This window comes from Bufo gargarizans, chromosome 3 (assembly GCF_014858855.1).
Source record: "Bufo gargarizans isolate SCDJY-AF-19 chromosome 3, ASM1485885v1, whole genome shotgun sequence".
Lineage (NCBI taxonomy): Eukaryota > Metazoa > Chordata > Amphibia > Anura > Bufonidae > Bufo > Bufo gargarizans.
This window is the reverse complement of record NC_058082.1, coordinates 244,861,631-244,881,599: the sequence shown is the minus strand read 5'-3', so window position 1 is coordinate 244,881,599 and position 19,969 is coordinate 244,861,631. Positions and strand designations below refer to the sequence as shown.

General features: G+C 41.0%; 1 protein-coding gene across 3 annotated transcripts in view; it reads right to left on the bottom strand.

Annotated features, from left to right (window-relative positions):
• Nucleotides 1-19,969, bottom strand: part of FRMPD4 (FERM and PDZ domain containing 4) — a 553,304-nt gene that overhangs the window by 123,535 nt on the left and 409,800 nt on the right. For all 3 annotated transcript variants that reach the window (XM_044286281.1, XM_044286283.1, XM_044286282.1), the window contains one exon: nt 12,877-13,037. In XM_044286281.1, the coding sequence (XP_044142216.1) occupies nt 12,877-13,037 (161 nt within the window). The remainder of the gene's footprint in view (nt 1-12,876; nt 13,038-19,969) is intronic.

Below are 19,969 nucleotides of genomic sequence, written 5' to 3'. Positions count from 1 at the left end.
AGATGGGTTCCAACGCTGATTAACATGACACCTCTGTCATTAACTAAGTGATTATCAGGTATTTGAGTGTATAATTTTCCCGCTGTGTCACAATTTTCAAGATATGCTTGCTGTTCTCCAGCAATAGCCTAACAAGTTTAAATTAATGCCACAAAAGAAATTATTGTAGAAATGTATACATTTTGTTCACAATACAGGATATATTACATTATAATTGCATAGTGCGGGTCATAATGGACACAGCAATACCAAATATGTGGAGGAGATTTTATTTTTGCTATTTTATTCCATTGAACTGTTTCAGTTTTGGGGGACGTGAAGCTTGATTCTCTGCTATGACATGAAGCCTGATTCTCTGCTGACATGAAGCCTGAATCTCTGCTATGGGACCTCTCTCCTCTGTCTGGGTGCCGGGGCCTAAATATCTGACAGTGACCTGTTCCAGTGTTGGGTGACATGAAGCATGATTCTCTGCTATGACATGAAGCCTGATTCTCTGCTATGGGACCTCTCTCCTCTGTCTGGGTGCCAGGGCCAAAATATCTGACAGTGGCCTGTTCCAGTGTTGGGTGACATGAAGCATGATTCTCTGCTATGACATGAAGCCTGATTCTCTGCTATGGGACCTCTCTCCTCTGTCTGGGTGCCAGGGCCAAAATATCTGACAATGGCCTGTTCCTCTGGTGGGTGACGTGAAGCCTGATTCTCTGCTATGACATGAAGCCTGATTCTCTGCTATGACATGAAGCCTGATTCTCTGCTATGACATGAAGCCTGATTCTCTGCTATGACATGAAGCCTGAATCTCTGCTATGGGACCTCTCTCCTCTGTCTGGGTGCCGGGGCCTAAAAATATCTGACAGTAGCCTGTTCCAGTGTTGGGTGACATGAAGCCTGATTCTCTGCAATGGGACCTCTCTCCTCTGTCTGGGTGCCAGGGCCAAAATATCTGACAATGGCCTGTTCCAGTGGTGGGTGACGTGAAGCCTGATTCTCTGCTATGACATGAAGCCTGATTCTCTGCTATGGGACCTCTCTCCTCTGTCTGGGTGCCAGGGCCAAAATATCTGACAATGGCCTGTTCCAGTTTTGGGTGACGTGAAGCCTGATTCTCTGCTATGACATGAAGCCTGATTCTCTGCAATGGGACCTCTTTCCTCTGTCTGGGTGCCGGGGCCTAAATATCTGACAATGGCCTGTTCCAGTGGTGGGTGACGTGAAGCCTGATTCTCTGCTATGACATGAAGCCTGATTCTCTGCAATGGGACCTCTCTCCTCTGTCTGGGTGCCAGGGCCAAAATATATGACAATGGCCTGTTCCAGTGGTGGGTGACGTGAAGCCTGATTCTCTGCTATGACATGAAGCCTGATTCTCTGCTATGACATGAAGCCTGATTCTCTGCTATGACATGAAGCCTGAATCTCTGCTATGGGACCTCTCTCCTCTGTCTGGGTGCCGGGGCCTAAAAATATCTGATAGTGGCCTGTTCCAGTGTTGGGTGACATGAAGCCTGATTCTCTGCTATGACATGAAGCCTGAATCTCTGCTATGGGACCTCTCTCCTCTGTCTGGGTGCCAGGGCCAAAATATCTGACAATGGCCTGTTCCAGTGGTGGGTGACGTGAAGCCTAATTCTCTGCTATGACATGAAGCCTGATTCTCTGCTATGACATGAAGCCTGATTCTCTGCTATGACATGAAGCCTGAATCTATGCTATGGGACCTCTCTCCTCTGTCTGGGTGCCGGGGCCTAAAAATATCTGATAGTGGCCTGTTCCAGTGTTGGGTGACATGAAGCCTGATTCTCTGCAATGGGACCTCTCTCCTCTGTCTGGGTGCCAGGGCCAAAATATCTGACAATGGCCTGTTCCAGTGGTGGGTGACGTGAAGCCTGATTCTCTGCTATGACATGAAGCCTGATTCTCTGCTATGACATGAAGCCTGATTCTCTGCTATGGGACCTCTCTACTCTGTCTGGGTGCCAGGGCCAAAATATCTGACAATGGCCTGTTCCAGTGGTGGGTGACGTAAAGCCTGATTCTCTGCTATGACATGAAGCCTAATTCTCTGCTATGGGACCTCTCTTCTCTGTCTGGGTGCCGGGGTCTAAATATCTGACAGTGGCCTGTTCCAGTGGTGGGTGACATGAAGCCTGATTCTCTGCTATGGGACCTCTCTCCAATTGATATTGGTTAATTTTTATTTATTTTATTTTTATTTTTATTCATTTCCCTATCCACATTTGTTTGCAGGGGATTTAACTACATTTTGCTGCCTTTTGCAGCCCTCTAGCCCTTTCCTGAGCTGGTTTACAGCCTTTTTAGTGCCGAAAAGTTCGGGTCCCCGTTGACTTCAATGGGGTTCGCGACGAAGTTCGGGTCAGGTTCGGATCCCATTTCCGGGAAGTTCGGCCGAACTTCTCGAACCCGAACATCCAGGTGTTCGCCCAACTCTACTGCCAGCCATGTGCAGTCTGCAAAATGCAGAACGCACATGGCCAATGTTCATGTTTTGCGGATCTGCAATTTGTGGACCACAAAACAGTTGCGGACGTATGAATGGACCTTAAAAATGTGCATGGCCAGCTTTACAGTTTACTGTATACATTTGCATTAGTGATAGCATAGGCACCTTTTGAATCTTTCTATTAGCTGTAAATGAATATTATTGTTATTACTAGACATTAATTCCATTACGATAACGGGTGCTAGAACAGTAGTGTATAAACATTAGTAGGAACAGTCTATATTAAATGGCAAGGGAGCTTGACCACACTGACTGGTGGCTGTGGCTGGTGGCTGAGACTGGCAGCTGTGGCTGAGACTGCTGGCACTGACTGGTGGCTGTGGCTGTTGGCTGAGATTGCTGGATGCGGCTGATCGCTGAGACTGCTGGCACTGACTGGTGTCTGAGACTGCTGGCACTGACTGGTGGCTAAGACTGATTTCACTGACTGGTGGCTGTGGCTGAGACTGCTGGCTGTGGCTGAGACTGCTGGCGCTAACTGGTGGCTGTGGCTGAGACTGCTGGCTGCAGCTTGTGGCTGAGACTGCTGGCACTGAGTGCTGGCTGTAGCTGAGAATGCTGGCACTGACTGGTGGATAAGACTGGCGGCTGTGGCTGAGACTGGCGGCTGTGGCTGAGACAGCTGGCTCTGACTGGTGGCACTGACTGATGGTTGAGTTGACTGGCACTGACTAGTGGCTGACACTGCTGGCACTGTGACTGGTGGCTGCGACTGCACGACTGGCACTGACTGCTGGTGCTGAGACTGCAGGTAGCGACTGGTAGGTCAGACTGCTGACAGGTACTCCTCTCTATAGTGCTGTGACTGACGAACAGAAATGGCAGCTGGGACTGACAAACAGAAATGGCGGCTGTGACTGAAGGACAGAAATGGTAGCGCTCCGACCTGCTTGCTGGTACGCAGGTATGGGTGGTGCAGGCGGAATGTGGAGCGCCATGTCCTGATTGGTCGGCGCGCTGGTGTGAGCAGTGCGGGGGGCGTGTTATTATCAGGGTTATTCATGCAGTATAGAAATCTTTTACTAGAGGCAGTTGTGCATTGTGTGTGTGTGTGTATATATATATATATATATATATATATATATTTATATGTTACTCTTTTCACGAGACAAGGTAACAAAAAAATGGCTGTTGTGGCCCAATTTTTATTATTTGTCTTTTTACAATGTTCATCTGAGTAGATAATATGATATTTTTATAGAGCAGGTCGTAGTGATGCAGCAATACCTAATAAGTATATTTTTTTAATTTTATTTTGGATTTACACAATAAAAATATTTTTGAAAAAAATCATGTTTTTGTGTTTCCATTTTCTGAAATCCATATTTTTTCTTTTGGGCGATTGTCTTAGGTAGGGTCTCATATTTTGCTGGAAGAGATGATGGTTTGATTAGTACCATTTTGGGGCACATATGAATTTTTGATCGCTTGGTATTACTCTTTTTGTGATGTAAGGTGATAAATATTGCTTTTTTGGCACATTTTTTTTATTTTTTTTGACAGAGACGGTTGGATCACATACTATTTTTATAGAGCAGGCTGTTACGAACACAGCGATGCCTAATATGTGCATTTCTTTTTTACACAATAAAAGCATTTTTTAAGAAAAAAATCATGTTTTTGTGTTTCCATTTTCTGAAAGCCATATTTTTGGGGTGATTGTTTTACATAGAGTCTCATTTTTTGCGGGATGGGATCACGGTTTGATTAGTACCATTATGGGGCACATATGACTTTTTGATCGCTTGGTATTACACTTTTTGTGATGTAAGATGATAAAAAATAGATTTTTTTGGCACATTTAAATATTTTTTTTTTAAAGTGTTCACCATATGATTGGATCACATGCTATTTTTATAGAGCAGGTCGTTATAGACATGACGATAACTAATATGTGCATTTTTTAATATTCTTCATTTTTCTGAAAGCCATATTTTTGGGATGATTGGCTTATGTAGGGGCTCATTTTTTGTGAGATGAGGTCATGGTTTGATTTTGGATACATATGGCTTTTTTTAATCACTTTTTATACCATTTTTTGGGAAGTGCAGTGGGCAAAATTGCAATTCCATCATAGTTTTTCTTTTTTTTTATGGTGTTCACCATGTGGTAAAAGTAACATGATCCTTTTATTTTTTTACTTTTTTTACTATTTTTTTTACTTTTTTTGGACCCAGACCCACTTGGTTCTTGAAGATCCAGTGGGTCTGATGGCTTACAATACACTGCAGTACATTATGTAGAGTACTTCAGTATATTAAACTTAGGGCTGGGCGATATGGCCTAAAATCTACAGTATATCACAATATAATTTGAAACATGTGCGATAACGATACATATCGCAATATATTATTTTCTAATTTTTGGGGGGGTTAAACTTTTTATTTTTATTTACTAACTATTAGCCCCCTTAGGGGCTAGAACCCTTGATCTATTAGGGTGAATAGGACTTTAAACTGTCCCTGCTGGCCTGTGCTTTGTGCACACAGCAGCCGGAAGCTTACTATGGCAGCCAGGGCTTCAGTAGGGTCCTGACTGCCATGGTAACCGATCTGCCCTGGCAGCAGCCCGATGCTTGAGGGGTAAAGCTCCCTCCTACCCAACTGTGTGCGGCTGCCACTGGCCATCAATGAGAACAGAGAGGAGTAGAAAGGGCGAGACTGTGGCCACTGAGCCACCAATGAATATAGTTAATGCTTGAATACAAACGTAGCCTGCGCGTGCCGGCCATATCCTATACCCGGCCTCTATGACTGCGCACTGCGATCCGCCGCAATTAACCCCTCAGTGGATCGTAGCGACAAAGAGACCGGGGGCTGGGTATAGGATATGGCCGGCACACGCAGGCTATGTTTGATGGCCAGTTGCAGCCGCACACAGTGGGGTAGGAGGGAGCTTTACCCCTCAAGCATCGGGCTGCTGCCAGGGCAGAGCAGCAGCCCGATAGTTAGCCCATTCTAGACAGCGGTCCCTAAGGACTGCGGCATGGAAGGGATTAAACAGTTATGGAGCACTGTGTGTCTATGTGTGTGTGTGTGTGTGTGTGCATGCCCAGTGCAAAACTGGTTACACACACACGGACACAGCGCACTCACACAGGGATTTTATTATTAGATATTATTATTTCTATACCCATAATGATGTTGCTACATCCCTGTTCTAGAAAGAAATACATGATGTTCCAGTTGTGTAGATATGAATGCTTTTGCTTATTTGTATTCTCTTATTGCAGTACTGTATGCTGTGTCTCACAATGTGTGACGTTTGTCCCTCTGGAACAGTCTGTAACAGGCTATATGCTGCATACGAATGAGGCTTGCTTCAAGAACCAAGAAAAGTGAAATAAAATGTCTCTTTTGTGCATTGGTTCATTTATTTATCAACAATTTCATTTCTATTAGGAGTTTGGTTTAAAAAATAATACCTGTAAGGAAATGAACATCTGTTTCAATCAAATATTGCTTGTTGTGAATTGTACCAAGAGATATATATTTCTACTGTGATTGACTCCATTCTCTTGCCCATTTTCTAATCAATCTCTGAAATGCACTGCTGCTCAGAAGTAGCAAAATGGCTATTTTGCAAGCATAACAAATACTCTCCTAAAACCACCTAATTACAGTTGTGTTCCAGCTCACTCCCCTCAGTATTTGATGTAAAGTTAAATTACTACCTGCTTGTCGTTTACTCCGATTTTAAGTGAAGGAATAAATTTTAAGAATGCCAGACACCATATGGGGTAACTCATAGCCCTACACTGAATTGGAACTGTAATTAGTACATTCACTATAAAAAGGTTATATATAAGGTTGCTTCCCTATGTGACTTCTTCAAAGCGATTTATTGACCATACTAGGAAGCAGCTCCATACTCCCTCAATCTATGATGGCCGTCTCAGCGAGTTTTTTTATTATTTTAAAAGCGCAGGCTGCTCACCTAATCGATGGGAAAATACTGGTGCTAAAATCTTTAAAATGCAATGAGCTAAAACCAATGGACATGATTATCTCACATACAGGAGCATATTTAAATTTTAACCTAAATTAGTTACTTGGTATATTTCTTATTACATTTTTTTTTAGAGTTTTCTGGTTGTCTGATTTGCAACACCCATTTTCAAACACGCTAGAAGAGAATTCAGTTAAAGCAAATCCCACACCAAATTCTCTTTGACTAGCTACAGTATAAAGCAGCTAAAAGGCTGCTGTCGGGCTAGAGGACCCAGTTGCAGGACATTGAATATTTGCTGATAGGTTCCCCCACAGATTTCAGCTGATTGGTGCAGGTCCTAACAATTGGACAGCCTGTGATCAACCTAAGAAAGCACTCTCACAATTTATTTATATTTTTGGCCCATTAGTAAAATCTTTTAAACTTAGTTATCTACTCCCTTCTGTTCCTCCGCTATGTAATTTGCTCAACACTCTGACACAACGTCTTCTGTGTGGACAAGAAGTCAGTTCTCTATACACAAACTCCCGTTGGATGGAATAGAGAAACTAACTTCCTCACCAGACAAGATGCTGTGTCAGTTGGAGAATCAGGGTGTCAGTCCCATGACAGGACAGAAATGGATAACTCACAACTACAGCCACCAGCAAAAAGACTGACTTCACTACAATTTACATCATGTACATTTCTAACAGGCCAGAGGGAAAACAATGTGAAAGTGCCTTTAATGTTGAAGCGCCCTAAAAATAACTGCACTGTACAACCCATGTATGTTCCTGCCTTCTGGCCAAGCAGATGACCGAATATCTTGTGTTTAATGTCTAAATATAAATGTTGTCAACCATAAGATATGTAAATGTGCAATCTCACTTAAAGTAGCATTCCCACAAAAATGTTTATTATCTGTTATAAATGTACATGATGTAATCTGTAGTGAAGGTAATCTTCTTACCAGTGATTGTATTTGTGAGTTATAACCTCCCTTCTGATTCTCAGCTGTGTCATGTGACCAGGAATCTAATCTCCAACTGACACAGGACAGGAAGTCAGTTAATTCTCTATTCATTCTTAGGAGACTGACATTGAGGCCCCTTGTACATATTCTATAGTCAAGTAAAATTAAGAAACGCTCCTTAACTTGTGCTATTCTTTAACCACTCCAGGACCGCCGTACGCAGGATTGCGTCCTGCCGGCGGCCCTGCTCTTCTGGGTGGACGCATATACGCGTCCTCCCGCGATACCCGATATTTCCTGTGAACGCGCGCACGCAGGCGCGCGCGTTCACAGGAACAGAAGGTAAGCGAGTGGATCTCCAGCCTGCCAGCGGCGATCGTTCACTGGCAGGCTGGAGATGTGTTTTTTTTTAACCCCTAACAGGTATATTAGACGCTGTTTTGATAACAGTGTCTAATATACCTGCTACCTGGTCCTCTGGTGTCTCTTTTGTTTGGATCGACCACCAGAGGACACAGGTAGCTGTGCAAAGTAGCACCAAACACCACTACACTACACCCCCCTGTCACTTATTAACCCCTTATGAACCCCTGATCACTTCATATACACTCCCTGATCACCCCCCCATCATTGATCACCCCCCTGTCATTGATCACCCCCCTGTAAGGCTCCATTCAGACGTCCGTATGATTTTTACGGATCCACGGATACATGGATCAGATCCGACAAACACATACGGACGTCTGAATGGAGCCTTACAGGGGGGTGATCAATGACAAGGGGGTGATCACGCATATAGACTTCCTGATCACTTCCCTGTCATTAATCACCCCCCTGTCATTGATCACCCCCCTGTAAGGCTCCATTCAGACGTCCGTATGATTTTTACGGATCCATGGATACATGGATCGGATCCGCAAAACACGTACGGACGTCTGAATGGAGCCTTACAGAGGGGTGATCAATGACAAGGGGGTGATCACCCATATAGACTTCCTGATCACCGCCCTGTCATTGATCACCCCCCTGTCATTGATCACCCCCCTGTAAGGCTCCATTTAGACGTCCGTATGATTTTTACGGATCCACGGATACATGGATCGGATCCGCAAAACACATACGGACGTCTGAATGGAGCCTTACAGGGGGGTGATCAATGGCAGAGGGGTGATCACCCATATAGACTCCCTGATCACCCCGGTCATTGATCACCCCCCTGTAAGGCTCCATTCAGACGTCCGTATGATTTTTACGGATCCACGGATACATGGATCGGATCCGCAAAACACATACGGACGTCTGAATGGAGCCTTACAGGGGGGTGATCACCCATATAGACACCCTGATCACCCCCCTGTCATTGATCACCCCCCTGTAAGGCTCCATTCAGACGTCTGTATGATTTTTACGGATCCACGGATACATGGATCGGATCCACAAAACACATACGGACGTCTGAATGGAGCCTTACAGGGGGTGATCAATGACAGGGGGGGTGATCAATGACAGGGGGGTGATCAGGGAGTCTATATGGGTGATCACCCCCCTGTCATTGATCACCCCCCCTGTAAGGCTCCATTCAGAAATTTTTTGGGCCCAAGTTAGCGGAAATAGTTTTTTTTCTTTTTTTTCTTACAAAGTCTTATATTCCACTAACTAAAAAATAAAATCTCACATGAACTCACCATACCCCTCACGGAATCCAAATGCGTAAATTTTTTTAGACATTTATATTCCAGACTTCTTCTCACGATTTAGGGCCCCTAAAATGCCAGGGCAGTATAAATACCCCACATGTGACCCCATTTCGGAAAGAAGACACCCCAAGGTATTCCGTGAGGGGCATATTGAGTCCATGAAAGATTGAAATTTTTGTCCCAAGTCAGCGGAAAAGGGAGACTTTGTGAGAAAAAACAAAAAAAAACAATTTCCGCTAACTTATGCCAAAAAAAAAAAATTCTATGAACTCGCCAGGCCCCTCATTGAATACCTTGGGGTGTCTTCTTTCCAAAGTGGGGTCACATGTGGGGTATTTATACTGCCCTGGCTTTTTAGGGGCCCTAAAGTGTGAGAAGAAGTCTGGGATCCAAATGTCTAGGAATGCCCTCCTAAAAGGAATTTGGGCCGCTTTGCGCATCTAGGCTGCAAAAAAGTGTCACACATGTGGTATCGCCATACTCACAGAATACCTTGGGGTGTCTTCTTTCCAAAATGGGGTCACTTGTGGCGTAGTTATACTGCCCTGGCATTCTAGGGGCCCTAATGTGTGGCAAGTAGTTTGCAATCAAAATGTGTAAAAAATGGCCTGTGAAATCCGAAAGGTGCTCTCTGGAATGTGTGCCCCTTTGCCCACCTTAGCTGCAAAAAAGTGTCACACATGTGGTATCGCCGTACTCAGGAGAAGTTAGGGAATGTGTTTTGGGGTGTCATTTTACATATACCCATGCTGGGTGAGAGAAATATCTTGGCAAAAGACAACTTTTCCCATTTTTTATACAAAATTGGCATTTGACCAATATATTTATCTCACCCAGCATGGGAATATATAGAATGACACCCCAAAACACATTCCCCAACTTCTCCTGAGTACGGCGATACCAGATGTGTGACACTTTTTTGCAGCCTAGGTGGGCAAAGGGGCACACATTCCAAAGTGCACCTTTTGGATTTCACCGGTCATTTTTTACAGATTTTGATTGCAAACTTCTTCTCACACATCTGGGCCCCTAGAATGCCAGGGCAGTATAACTACCCCACAAGTGACCCCATTTTGGAAAGAAGATACCCCAAGGTATTTCGTGATGGGCATAGTGAGTTCATGGAAGTTTTTATTTTTTGTCACAAGTTAGTGGAATATGAGACTTTGTAAGAAAAAAATATATAAAAAAAAAATCATCATTTTCCGCTAACTTGTGACAAAAAATAAAAAGTTCTATGAACTCACTATGCCCATCAGTGAATACCTTAGGGTGTCTACTTTCCGAAATGGGGTCATTTGTTAGGGTTTTCTACTGTCTGGGCATTGTAGAACCTCAGGAAACATGACAGGTGCTCAGAAAGTCAGAGCTGCTTCAAAAAGCGGAAATTCACATTTTTGTACCATAGTTTGTAAATGCTATAACTTTTACCCAAACCATTTTTTCTTTACCCAAACATTTTTTTTTATCAAAGACATGTAGAACAATAAATTTAGCAAAAAATTTATATATGAATGTCGTTTTTTTTGCAAAATTTTACAACTGAAAGTGAAAAATGTCATTTTTTGGCAAAAAAATTGTTAAATTTCGATTAATAACAAAAAAAGTAAAAATGTCAGCAGCAATGAAATACCACCAAATGAAAGCTCTATTAGTAAGAAGAAAAGGAGGTAAAATTCATTTTGGTGGTAAGTTGCATGACCGAGCAATAAACGGTGAAATCTGTTGGTGCAAATGTCATGGTCAATAGTAACTTTGGCATTTAAGTGGTTTATCAGAGTAAATGGCCCCTTGTGATGTGGTCAACACCAGTACTTCTGGGTTATTGTGGCATTCCTAACAATGACCTCAATGCCTGCTATCTAGGGCAGGTTAATAGGCCCTTCCAGAGTCTAATAGGCTTCTTGTCAGTGTAATACTGAAATATAAAGAAGTATTGCAGTGTATCATACCAGCATTCCCTTTTGGAGATTAAAAGAAAGTTTTAAAAAAATGGCAATTGCTGAAAAATTTACCAAAATCTTTGTTATAATTAGCATGGTCACTATTAAATCACCACATTATTTAACCCATATGATGAACACTGTAAATAAAATAAAAATATTATAGAATTGCTGTTTTTGTGCACATTGCGTCACACAAACAGAATAAAAAGCTATAAAAAAATTGAATGCACCCAAAAATAGAACCCTAGTAAATACAGTATGCCAACTCATTCTGAAAAAAGCAAGCTCTCACTTAACCCCGTTAAATAAAAATGGTATGGTTCGCAAAATAAGGAGTTACAAAAAAAAGTGTTATTGTTTATAGTAATCATACTAATTTGCAATCTAAAGTTAACTTGTTATTTAAGCTGCATAGTGAAAGGTGCAAATGTGCTATGCAAAGCGAAAAATAGTAACGTTTTAGCTCTTGGAATGCAAAAATTGAAAAACATTAAAAAATAAATGCTTGAGGACTAAACGGGCCTGGCTGTTATGTAGTTAAAGGGCTTTTCTCTTGAAGACAAAGTCTAATCATACTGCATTAGCAATTAAGGCATATGAACATCGTAGAAGACAGTCCACCGTTTGAAACACCATTCTGAGAGAGTGGCTCTTGCTCTCAAGGACACAAGCTGTATATTTATTACAGTCATATTTAGTCAGAAAATCAGCTAGATGTCTTTTTTTTTAATTATTTTTTGAATGCATTCTTTGTTAAAAAGATGACGTCTGTACATCGTATTAAACTGTTACAAACAATAACCCTAAAATAAAAGTTGTTAAATGGGATTGGATGAGGTTGGATTACATTAACAAGAAAAAAACTAAAAGGTTTTGCACAGCTCGCGCTGAATTTGCATAATTCAGACACTCCCGTAATGTGAAGAAAAAGGCAGCACAGATAATTCCCCTAGATCTGGGGTCATGAGAGATTTCAATAACAAATTTTCAATGGATCCAGCGCCTTGGAATTTAGAATAAAACGTACATTTTATTTGCATGATTAAAAGAACTCCATGGTGTCCTTTGGGGGATGCGTTTCGCACAGATTAAGCTTCATCAAGCCCTTGATGAAGCGTGATCTTAGCAAAACACATCCCCCTTAGGACACCATGGAGTTCTTTTAATCATGTAAAAAAAAATACGTTTTATACTACATTCCAAGGTGCTGGATCAATAAAAAAAATTGAATTAGGCTACTTTAACACTAACGTTTTTTACGGATCCGTCATGGATCTGCAAAAACGCTTCCGTTATCATAATGCAACCGCATACATCTGTCATGAACGGATCCGGTTGTATTATGTCTTCTATAGCCATGATCTGTCATAAACAACATTGAAAATCAATGGGGGATGGATCCGTTTTCTATTGTGACAGGGTTATTCTGTTCGCGATGGGAGCACAACCAAACGGAACGGAATGCATTTTGGTGCATTCCGTTTTGTTCAGTTCAGTTTTGCCACATTGACAATGAATGGGGACAAAACTGATCTCAATAGTGGAATTGAAAACACTAGTGTGAAAGTAGCCTTACATTGTCATGGCTTGGTCAAAAACCACAAATGGTGCCTGATTTGATCTTACTAGGAGACTACCTCCTTCTAGGTATCTCTTCCAATTTATGGTTATATATATATATAAAAGGCCTCTGGAATTAAAAAGAAAAATATATATTTGGATATTGATTTATCACATCATCATTGATTAAAAACCAGAATCATCATCTGCAAGATAGATATTTATTAAGGAGCCACTCACCTGGTGTTACAGAACGGACAACAACTGGTTTTTCACTCCCTGCAACAAACCCAAAACCGAGAACTGGATCTCTCCTCATTTCCACATTTCTAGGCGTGGGAGGGTTTATTTGGCAGCTTTCGATTCGGGGGTCTTCAAAGTTCGGTGTTTGTGTCAAGTGACTGTGGAAAAAATATATCGTACTGTTCAGCTCTAGTGTTTGTATACCGATAGAACAGAGATCAATGTGAATTCTATAGTACATTGTAAGGCTACTTTCGCACATGTTTTGGGCGGATCCGTCATGGATCTGCAATAACGGATCAGTTACAATAATACAACCACCTGCATCCGTCATGAACATATCTGTTTGTATTATCTGTAACATAGCCAAGATGGATCTGTCATGACCTCCATTGAAAGTCAATGGGAGACGGATATGTTTTCTATTGTGCCAGATTGTTTCAGAAAAAACTGATCCGTCCCCATTGACTTACATTGTGTGCCAGGACGGATCTGTTTCGCTCAGTTTCGTCAAGCGGACAGCAAAACACTGCAGGCAGCGTTTTGGTGTCCGCCTCCAGAGCGGAATGGAGATTGAACGGAGGCAAACTGATGCATTCTGAGCGGATCCTTTTCCATTCAGAATGCATTAGGGCAAAACTGATCCGTTTTGGACCGCTTGTGAGAGCCCTGAACGGATCTCAGAAACAGAAAGCCAGAACGCAAGTGTGAAAGTAGTCTAAGGTACAGCCTTATTATCCCGATTTGTGGCTTGCTTTTTAGTTGTGATCTGCAATTACACATTTAGCAGACGGGACATGACAAAAGGTGTTAATTATCTCAATACATCTAGCTCAGAAGAAACTGTGTTTAAGAAAGTCTGATAGTTTGGAAATGCTGTATAATTAACAATTAAGATTAGAAACTTTTATTGTGTCTTTAAAATACACCCACAATACAGGAAATAATTATCTACCGCTAATACACAGTGACTGGGTGTTATGCACTGAGCCAAAATGAGTTAAAAAAAAAAAATCAGTCATCACAAACAGTAGCAAAAAAATAAATAAAATTTGTGTGTCCTGCATTCCATATTTCACATGAACCTTCAGCTGACATCTGGAGCTGGCGTTTTTCCTCCAAATGGTGAACTCAAAAATGCTGACACCAAAAAAGAGACACCAAAACTACAATAGTGCAGAAAAACATCATAAAAAAATCTGTGCGAAAAATCAAAATAAGAAACCTAAGTAGAGAATCAAATGAAATCAGAAGGGCAAAATTGTTCAAGGCTTATATCTGAGTTCAGCGATTGGCTACAGTGGTCATGTGCTGTTGATGTGATGTCATGGCTACAGCCAGGTAAACAAAGCCTGCCTTAGGAAAGTTTCAAGATCTGCTAGGTGAGTAGTGATGCATTTTTTATCTTAGCCCATTTACCAGCATTGTCTGGTTTCTTGCTGAAACTGGAAAACCCTTTTAAACCCTTTAGGGTATGGCCACACAGCCAGGTGTTGCGATGCAGTCTTGGAAGCCAAAATCAGTAGTGGATTGAGAATTTCAGGCTGGATTTACTCATGACCTTTATACAACTTGACAGAACTGTAACAGGTTTTCAAAAAACAATGTGGAAATGGGCAGTGTGCAAAGCTGAGAAATATCCAGCCACAGCCCACTAGATTTGTTATAATTTATGGCAGAAATTAGAGTTAATTATAGTTGTCAGAGATTGGAATTTCTGATGCATAGACTGACGTAAGATGCACCAAATATATTGAGAAGAATATGCCTTTTAATACATTTTTCAAATCTCCAGTTGTCTTTTTACTCAGACTAGCATATGAATCACCAGTTTAGTAATTCTGCACCAATGAGTTCTAGGAAAAGATGTCCCATAATTGTTATTTCATGGAGAATAAAATGTACTAAAACAGACATGAATTATTAGGACACTTGATCATAAAAAAAAAGAGTGAAACAAATCTTGGGGGGAGCCTCAAGGAGTTTGAATGTGTCATCTAGGCAATGTTTAGTGCTTTACAAAAGTATTCACCCCCTGGTTAGAAAATGGCACAACTACAAACCTGGCAAGTCACCAATCAAAACTGTCAACAAAGACAATGATTGATACTAAAGGAGCTCAAAAGATCCACAGCAGAAATGGGAGTATCTTTCCATAGGACCTCTATAACTTGTGCTCTCCACGGAGTTGTTTTTGTTATCGAAGAGTGGTTAAGAAAAAATCCATTGCTTACAGGAAAAACATAAAGTATGCTTGGAGCTTGCCAAACAGTATGTAAGAAGGTTCTCTGGTCAAATGAGACTAAATGTAAATTTTTAGCCATCATGGAAAATGCTATGTATGGCACAAACCCAACACTTCCACCCTCCCCAAGAACACCATTTCCACAGTGATGCATGTGAGGGCAGAATCATACTGTGTTGATGCTTTTCATCAGCAGGCACTGAAGAATTGATCAGGATCGAAGGAAAAATGCATGTAAATAAATACAACACAATTCTTGAAGAAAACATATTTTAGTCTGAGACAGAAGTTCACCTTCCTCAGTATAATGACCCTTAATATATTGCTAAAACTACACTAGAGTGATTTAGGAGGAAACATTTAAATGTCTCAGAATGGCCTATTCAAAGCCCAGACCTCAATCCCATTGAGAATTTGTGGCATGACCTGCTGTACTCCTATGCAAACCATCTAACTTGAAGGAGTTTGAACAGTTTTGTATGTAAGAATTGGCAAAAATTGTAGTGTCTAGAATTACTAAGTTAATATAGTCAAAGAGACATGCATCTGTACGTGGAGCAAAAGGTGGCTCCACAAATCATTTAATTTCAAGGGATGAATACTTATGCACAGAGAATACTTATACAGAGAACTTTAAAGGGGTTGGTCCAGCTCACACATTGGTGGCATATTGCTAGGATATGCCACCAATGTAAGATAGGTGCAGGTCCTAGAGGTGGGGCCCTCACCTATCTCTAAAATGAGGTCCCCAAAGTGAACGAGGAAGCACCACACAAGTGTGGCCACCCTCCATTCACTTCAGTGGGAATGCCGATAATAACCAAGCAAATGGAGGTGAATGGAAAGCTGGTCATGATTGTGCATTGTTCTGTCTGTTCACTTTCATGGAAGTTCTGGAAACAGCAGAGCATGCTCGTTTTTGGAGCTCCCATAAAAGTGAATAGAGAGCAGGTCATGCATGCGGGGCAGGCACTCCATTCAGCTCCATTTGCTCGGCTATTTTCGGCACTCCCACTGAAGTGACTGGAGGATAGCCAGACTTGCGTGGTGCTTCCTCATTCACTTTGGTGGACCCATTCTAGACAATTGTGTTGGTCTCAGATGTGGGACCCGCACCTGTTTAACATTGGTGGTATATCCTAGTGATATGCCACCAATATGTGAGATGGACCTCTTTAAAGCTCTCTGTATTTTGGGGCTAAATTATTTTTGGTGTCACAGTAAAAAAAATAGCCTCATCAAAGCTGTAGGCATGTTGTGTATATCAAATGGTATAAATCCCCCAAAAATCTATTTTCATTCCAGGTTGTAATGCAATAAAACAAGAAAACATCAGTGGAGGGGGTTTTGAATACTTTTTTAAGACATTGTAGTTGTAAGATTTCATTTAGCCCAAAATAATTGTGAAATGTATCCCCTTCTGAGCACCACATTCTCTTCAACCAACTGATTGGTGGGAATTAGAGATGAGCGAATCGAATCAGACAAAGTGGAATTCGATCCGAATTTCAGGAAAAATGCAATTTGCAATGAATACGAATTTCCTAAAATGGCAGCTACAATGGCGGCTACACAATACCATGCATGCAGCCAATCAGCAGCCAGCCATTCCCTGTGATGGCATAGCCCTATAAATACGGCGGCCATCTTAGAGTCAGGCATTTTCAAGCGTTCTGGGTGCAGGGACAGACGTGAGAAGGCGCTAGGGACGGCAATTGGAAAAACCTCTTTGTGAAAAAAAAACCTGAAAAAAACGATTAATAAGTCATTTCACAGCATCTTAATGCAGGGAGAGACGTCAGAAAGTGCTAGCAACAGTGCCATAAAAGTGATTTATAAGTGCAGGGAAAGGATAGGGAGGAATCATTTCACAGCATCTTAGTGCATGGAGAGATGTCTGAAGGCGCTAGGGACAGTGCTAGAAAAGCGATTTACAAGTGCAGGGAAAGATAATTTAGAGATTCAAATATCCATTATACAGCTCTGTCATCCCAGCAATTTGTTCTTGTGGTGCAAGTGCTATGTTGAAAAGCCTTTACTGGCTTATATCTTTTCAAACATGAAAAATATATTTTCAGTTCACGTCGGCGGTTATATGTTTTGAAAGCGTACAGAAAGAAAAAAATATACGCACTTCACTGGTGCACTTATTTGTGGCAAAAGCGTTTAGTGGCCTATTTCATTATAGAAAGAAAAAATATACGCACTTCACTGGTGCTGTTATTTGTGGCAAAACGGTTCAGTGGCCTATTTCATTATAGAAAGAAAAAAATATACGCACTTCACTGGTGCACTTATTTGTGGCAAAAGCGTTTAGTGGCCTATTTCATTAAAGAAATAAAAAATATACGCACTTCACTGGTGCAGTTATTTGTGGCAAAATGGTTCAGTGGCCTATTTCATTATAGAAAAAAAAAAATATACGCACTTCGCTGGTGCACCTATTTGTGGCAAAAGGGGTTATTGCCCTATTTTATTATAGAAATAAAAACATATACACACTTCACTGGTGCAGTTATTAGTGGCAAAAGTGTTTAGTGGCCTATTTCAGTACAGAAAGAAAAAAATATACGCACTTCACTGGTGCACTTATTTGCGGCAAAAGTGTTCAGCGGCCTATTTCATTATAGAAAGAAAAAATATACGCACTTCACTGGTGCACTTATTTGTGGCAACCACGTTTGGTGGCCAATTTCAGTACAGAAAGAAAAAATATATGCACTTCACTGGTGCACTTATTTGTGGCAAAATCTTTCAGTGGCCTATTTCATTATAGAAATAAAAAAATATACGCACTTCACTGGTGCAGATATTTGTGGCAAAAGCGTTTAGTGGCCTATTTCAGTACAGAAAGAAAAAAAATATACGCACTTTACTGGTGCACTTATTTGTGGCAAAAGCGTTCAGCAGCCGATTTCATTATAGAAAGAAAAAAATATACGCACTTCACTGGTGCACTTATTTGTGGCAAAAGCGTTTAGTGGCCTATTTCATTATAGAAAGAAAAAATATACGCACTTCACTGGTGCAGTTATTTGTGGCAAAACGGTTCAGTGGCCTATTTCATTATAGAAAGAAAAAAATATACGCACTTCACTGGTGCACTTATTTGTGGCAAAAGCGTTTAGTGGCCTATTTCATTAAAGAAATAAAAAATATACGCACTTCACTGGTGCAGTTATTTGTGGCAAAATGGTTCAGTGGCCTATTTCATTATAGAAAGAAAAAAATATACGCACTTCGCTGGTGCACCTATTTGTGGCAAAAGGGGTTATTGCCCTATTTTATTATAGAAAGAAAAACATATACACACTTCACTGGTGCAGTTATTAGTGGCAAAAGTGTTTAGTGGCCTATTTCAGTACAGAAAGAAAAAAATATACGCACTTCACTGGTGCACTTATTTGCGGCAAAAGTGTTCAGCGGCCTATTTCATTATAGAAAGAAAAAATATACGCACTTCACTGGTGCACTTATTTGTGGCAACCACGTTTGGTGGCCAATTTCAGTACAGAAAGAAAAAATATATGCACTTCACTGGTGCACTTATTTGTGGCAAAATCTTTCAGTGGCCTATTTCATTATAGAAATAAAAAAATATACGCACTTCACTGGTGCAGATATTTGTGGCAAAAGCGTTTAGTGGCCTATTTCAGTGCAGAAAGAAAAAAAATATACGCACTTTACTGGTGCACTTATTTGTGGCAAAAGCGTTCAGCAGCCGATTTCATTATAGAAAGAAAAAAATATACGCACTTCACTGGTGCAATTATTTGTGGCAACCGTGTTTGGTGGCCAATTTCAGTACAGAAAGAAAAAATATACACACTTCACTGGTGCACTTATTTGTGGCAAAATCTTTCAGTGGCCTATTTCATTATAGAAAGAAAAAAATATACGCACTTCACTGGTGCAGTTATTAGTGGCAACAGCATTTAGTGGCCTATTTCAGTACAGAAATAAAAAAATATACGCACTTAACTGGTGCACTTATTTGTCGCAAAAGCGTTCAGCGGCCTATTTCATAATAGAAAGAAAAAAATATACGCACTACACTGGTGCACTTATTTGTGGCAACCGCGTTTGGTGGCCAATTTCAGTACAGAAAGAAAAAATATACGCACTTCACTGGTGCACCTATTTGTGGCAAAAGCATTCAGTGGCCTATTTAATTATAGAAAGAAAAAAATATCTGCACTTCACTGGTGCAGTTATTTGTGGCAAAAGGGTTTAGTGGCCTATTTTTATACAGAAAGAAAAATATATACGCACTTCACTGGTGCATTTATTTATTTATTTCTGCTAAAAGTGTTTACTGGCCTATTTCAGTACAAAAAGAATAAACGTCAGCGTTTATATGTGTTTAAAGGATGGCTGGGAAGTCAGCAGGGTGGCAGCAGTGGGAGGTTGGGAGCCAAACGTGCCCGGAGTGGACCACCTGCTTCGCAGCAGCCTACTTGCTTAGGAAGTAGTGGTGCAGGGGTTCACGGAAATAGCAGCGGTAGCAGTCAGTCAGTGCGGCGGTTATATGTGTTATTTTGTATTTCAGTACAAAAAGAAAAATATATTCTCAGTTCACTTCAGCAGTTATTTGTGTTGAAAGCGTTTAGTGGCCTATTTCAGTACAGAAAGGAAAAATATATACGCATTATACTTCTGCAGTTATATGTGGTGAAAGCGTTCAGTGTCCTATTTCAGTACAAAAAGGAAAAAAATATACTCACTTTACTGGTGCATTTATTTCTGCTAAAAGCGTTTACTGGCCTTTTTCAGTACAAAAGAAAAATATATTAGCATTCACTTTTGCAGTTATATGTGGTAAAACCTTTAGTGACGTATTTCAGT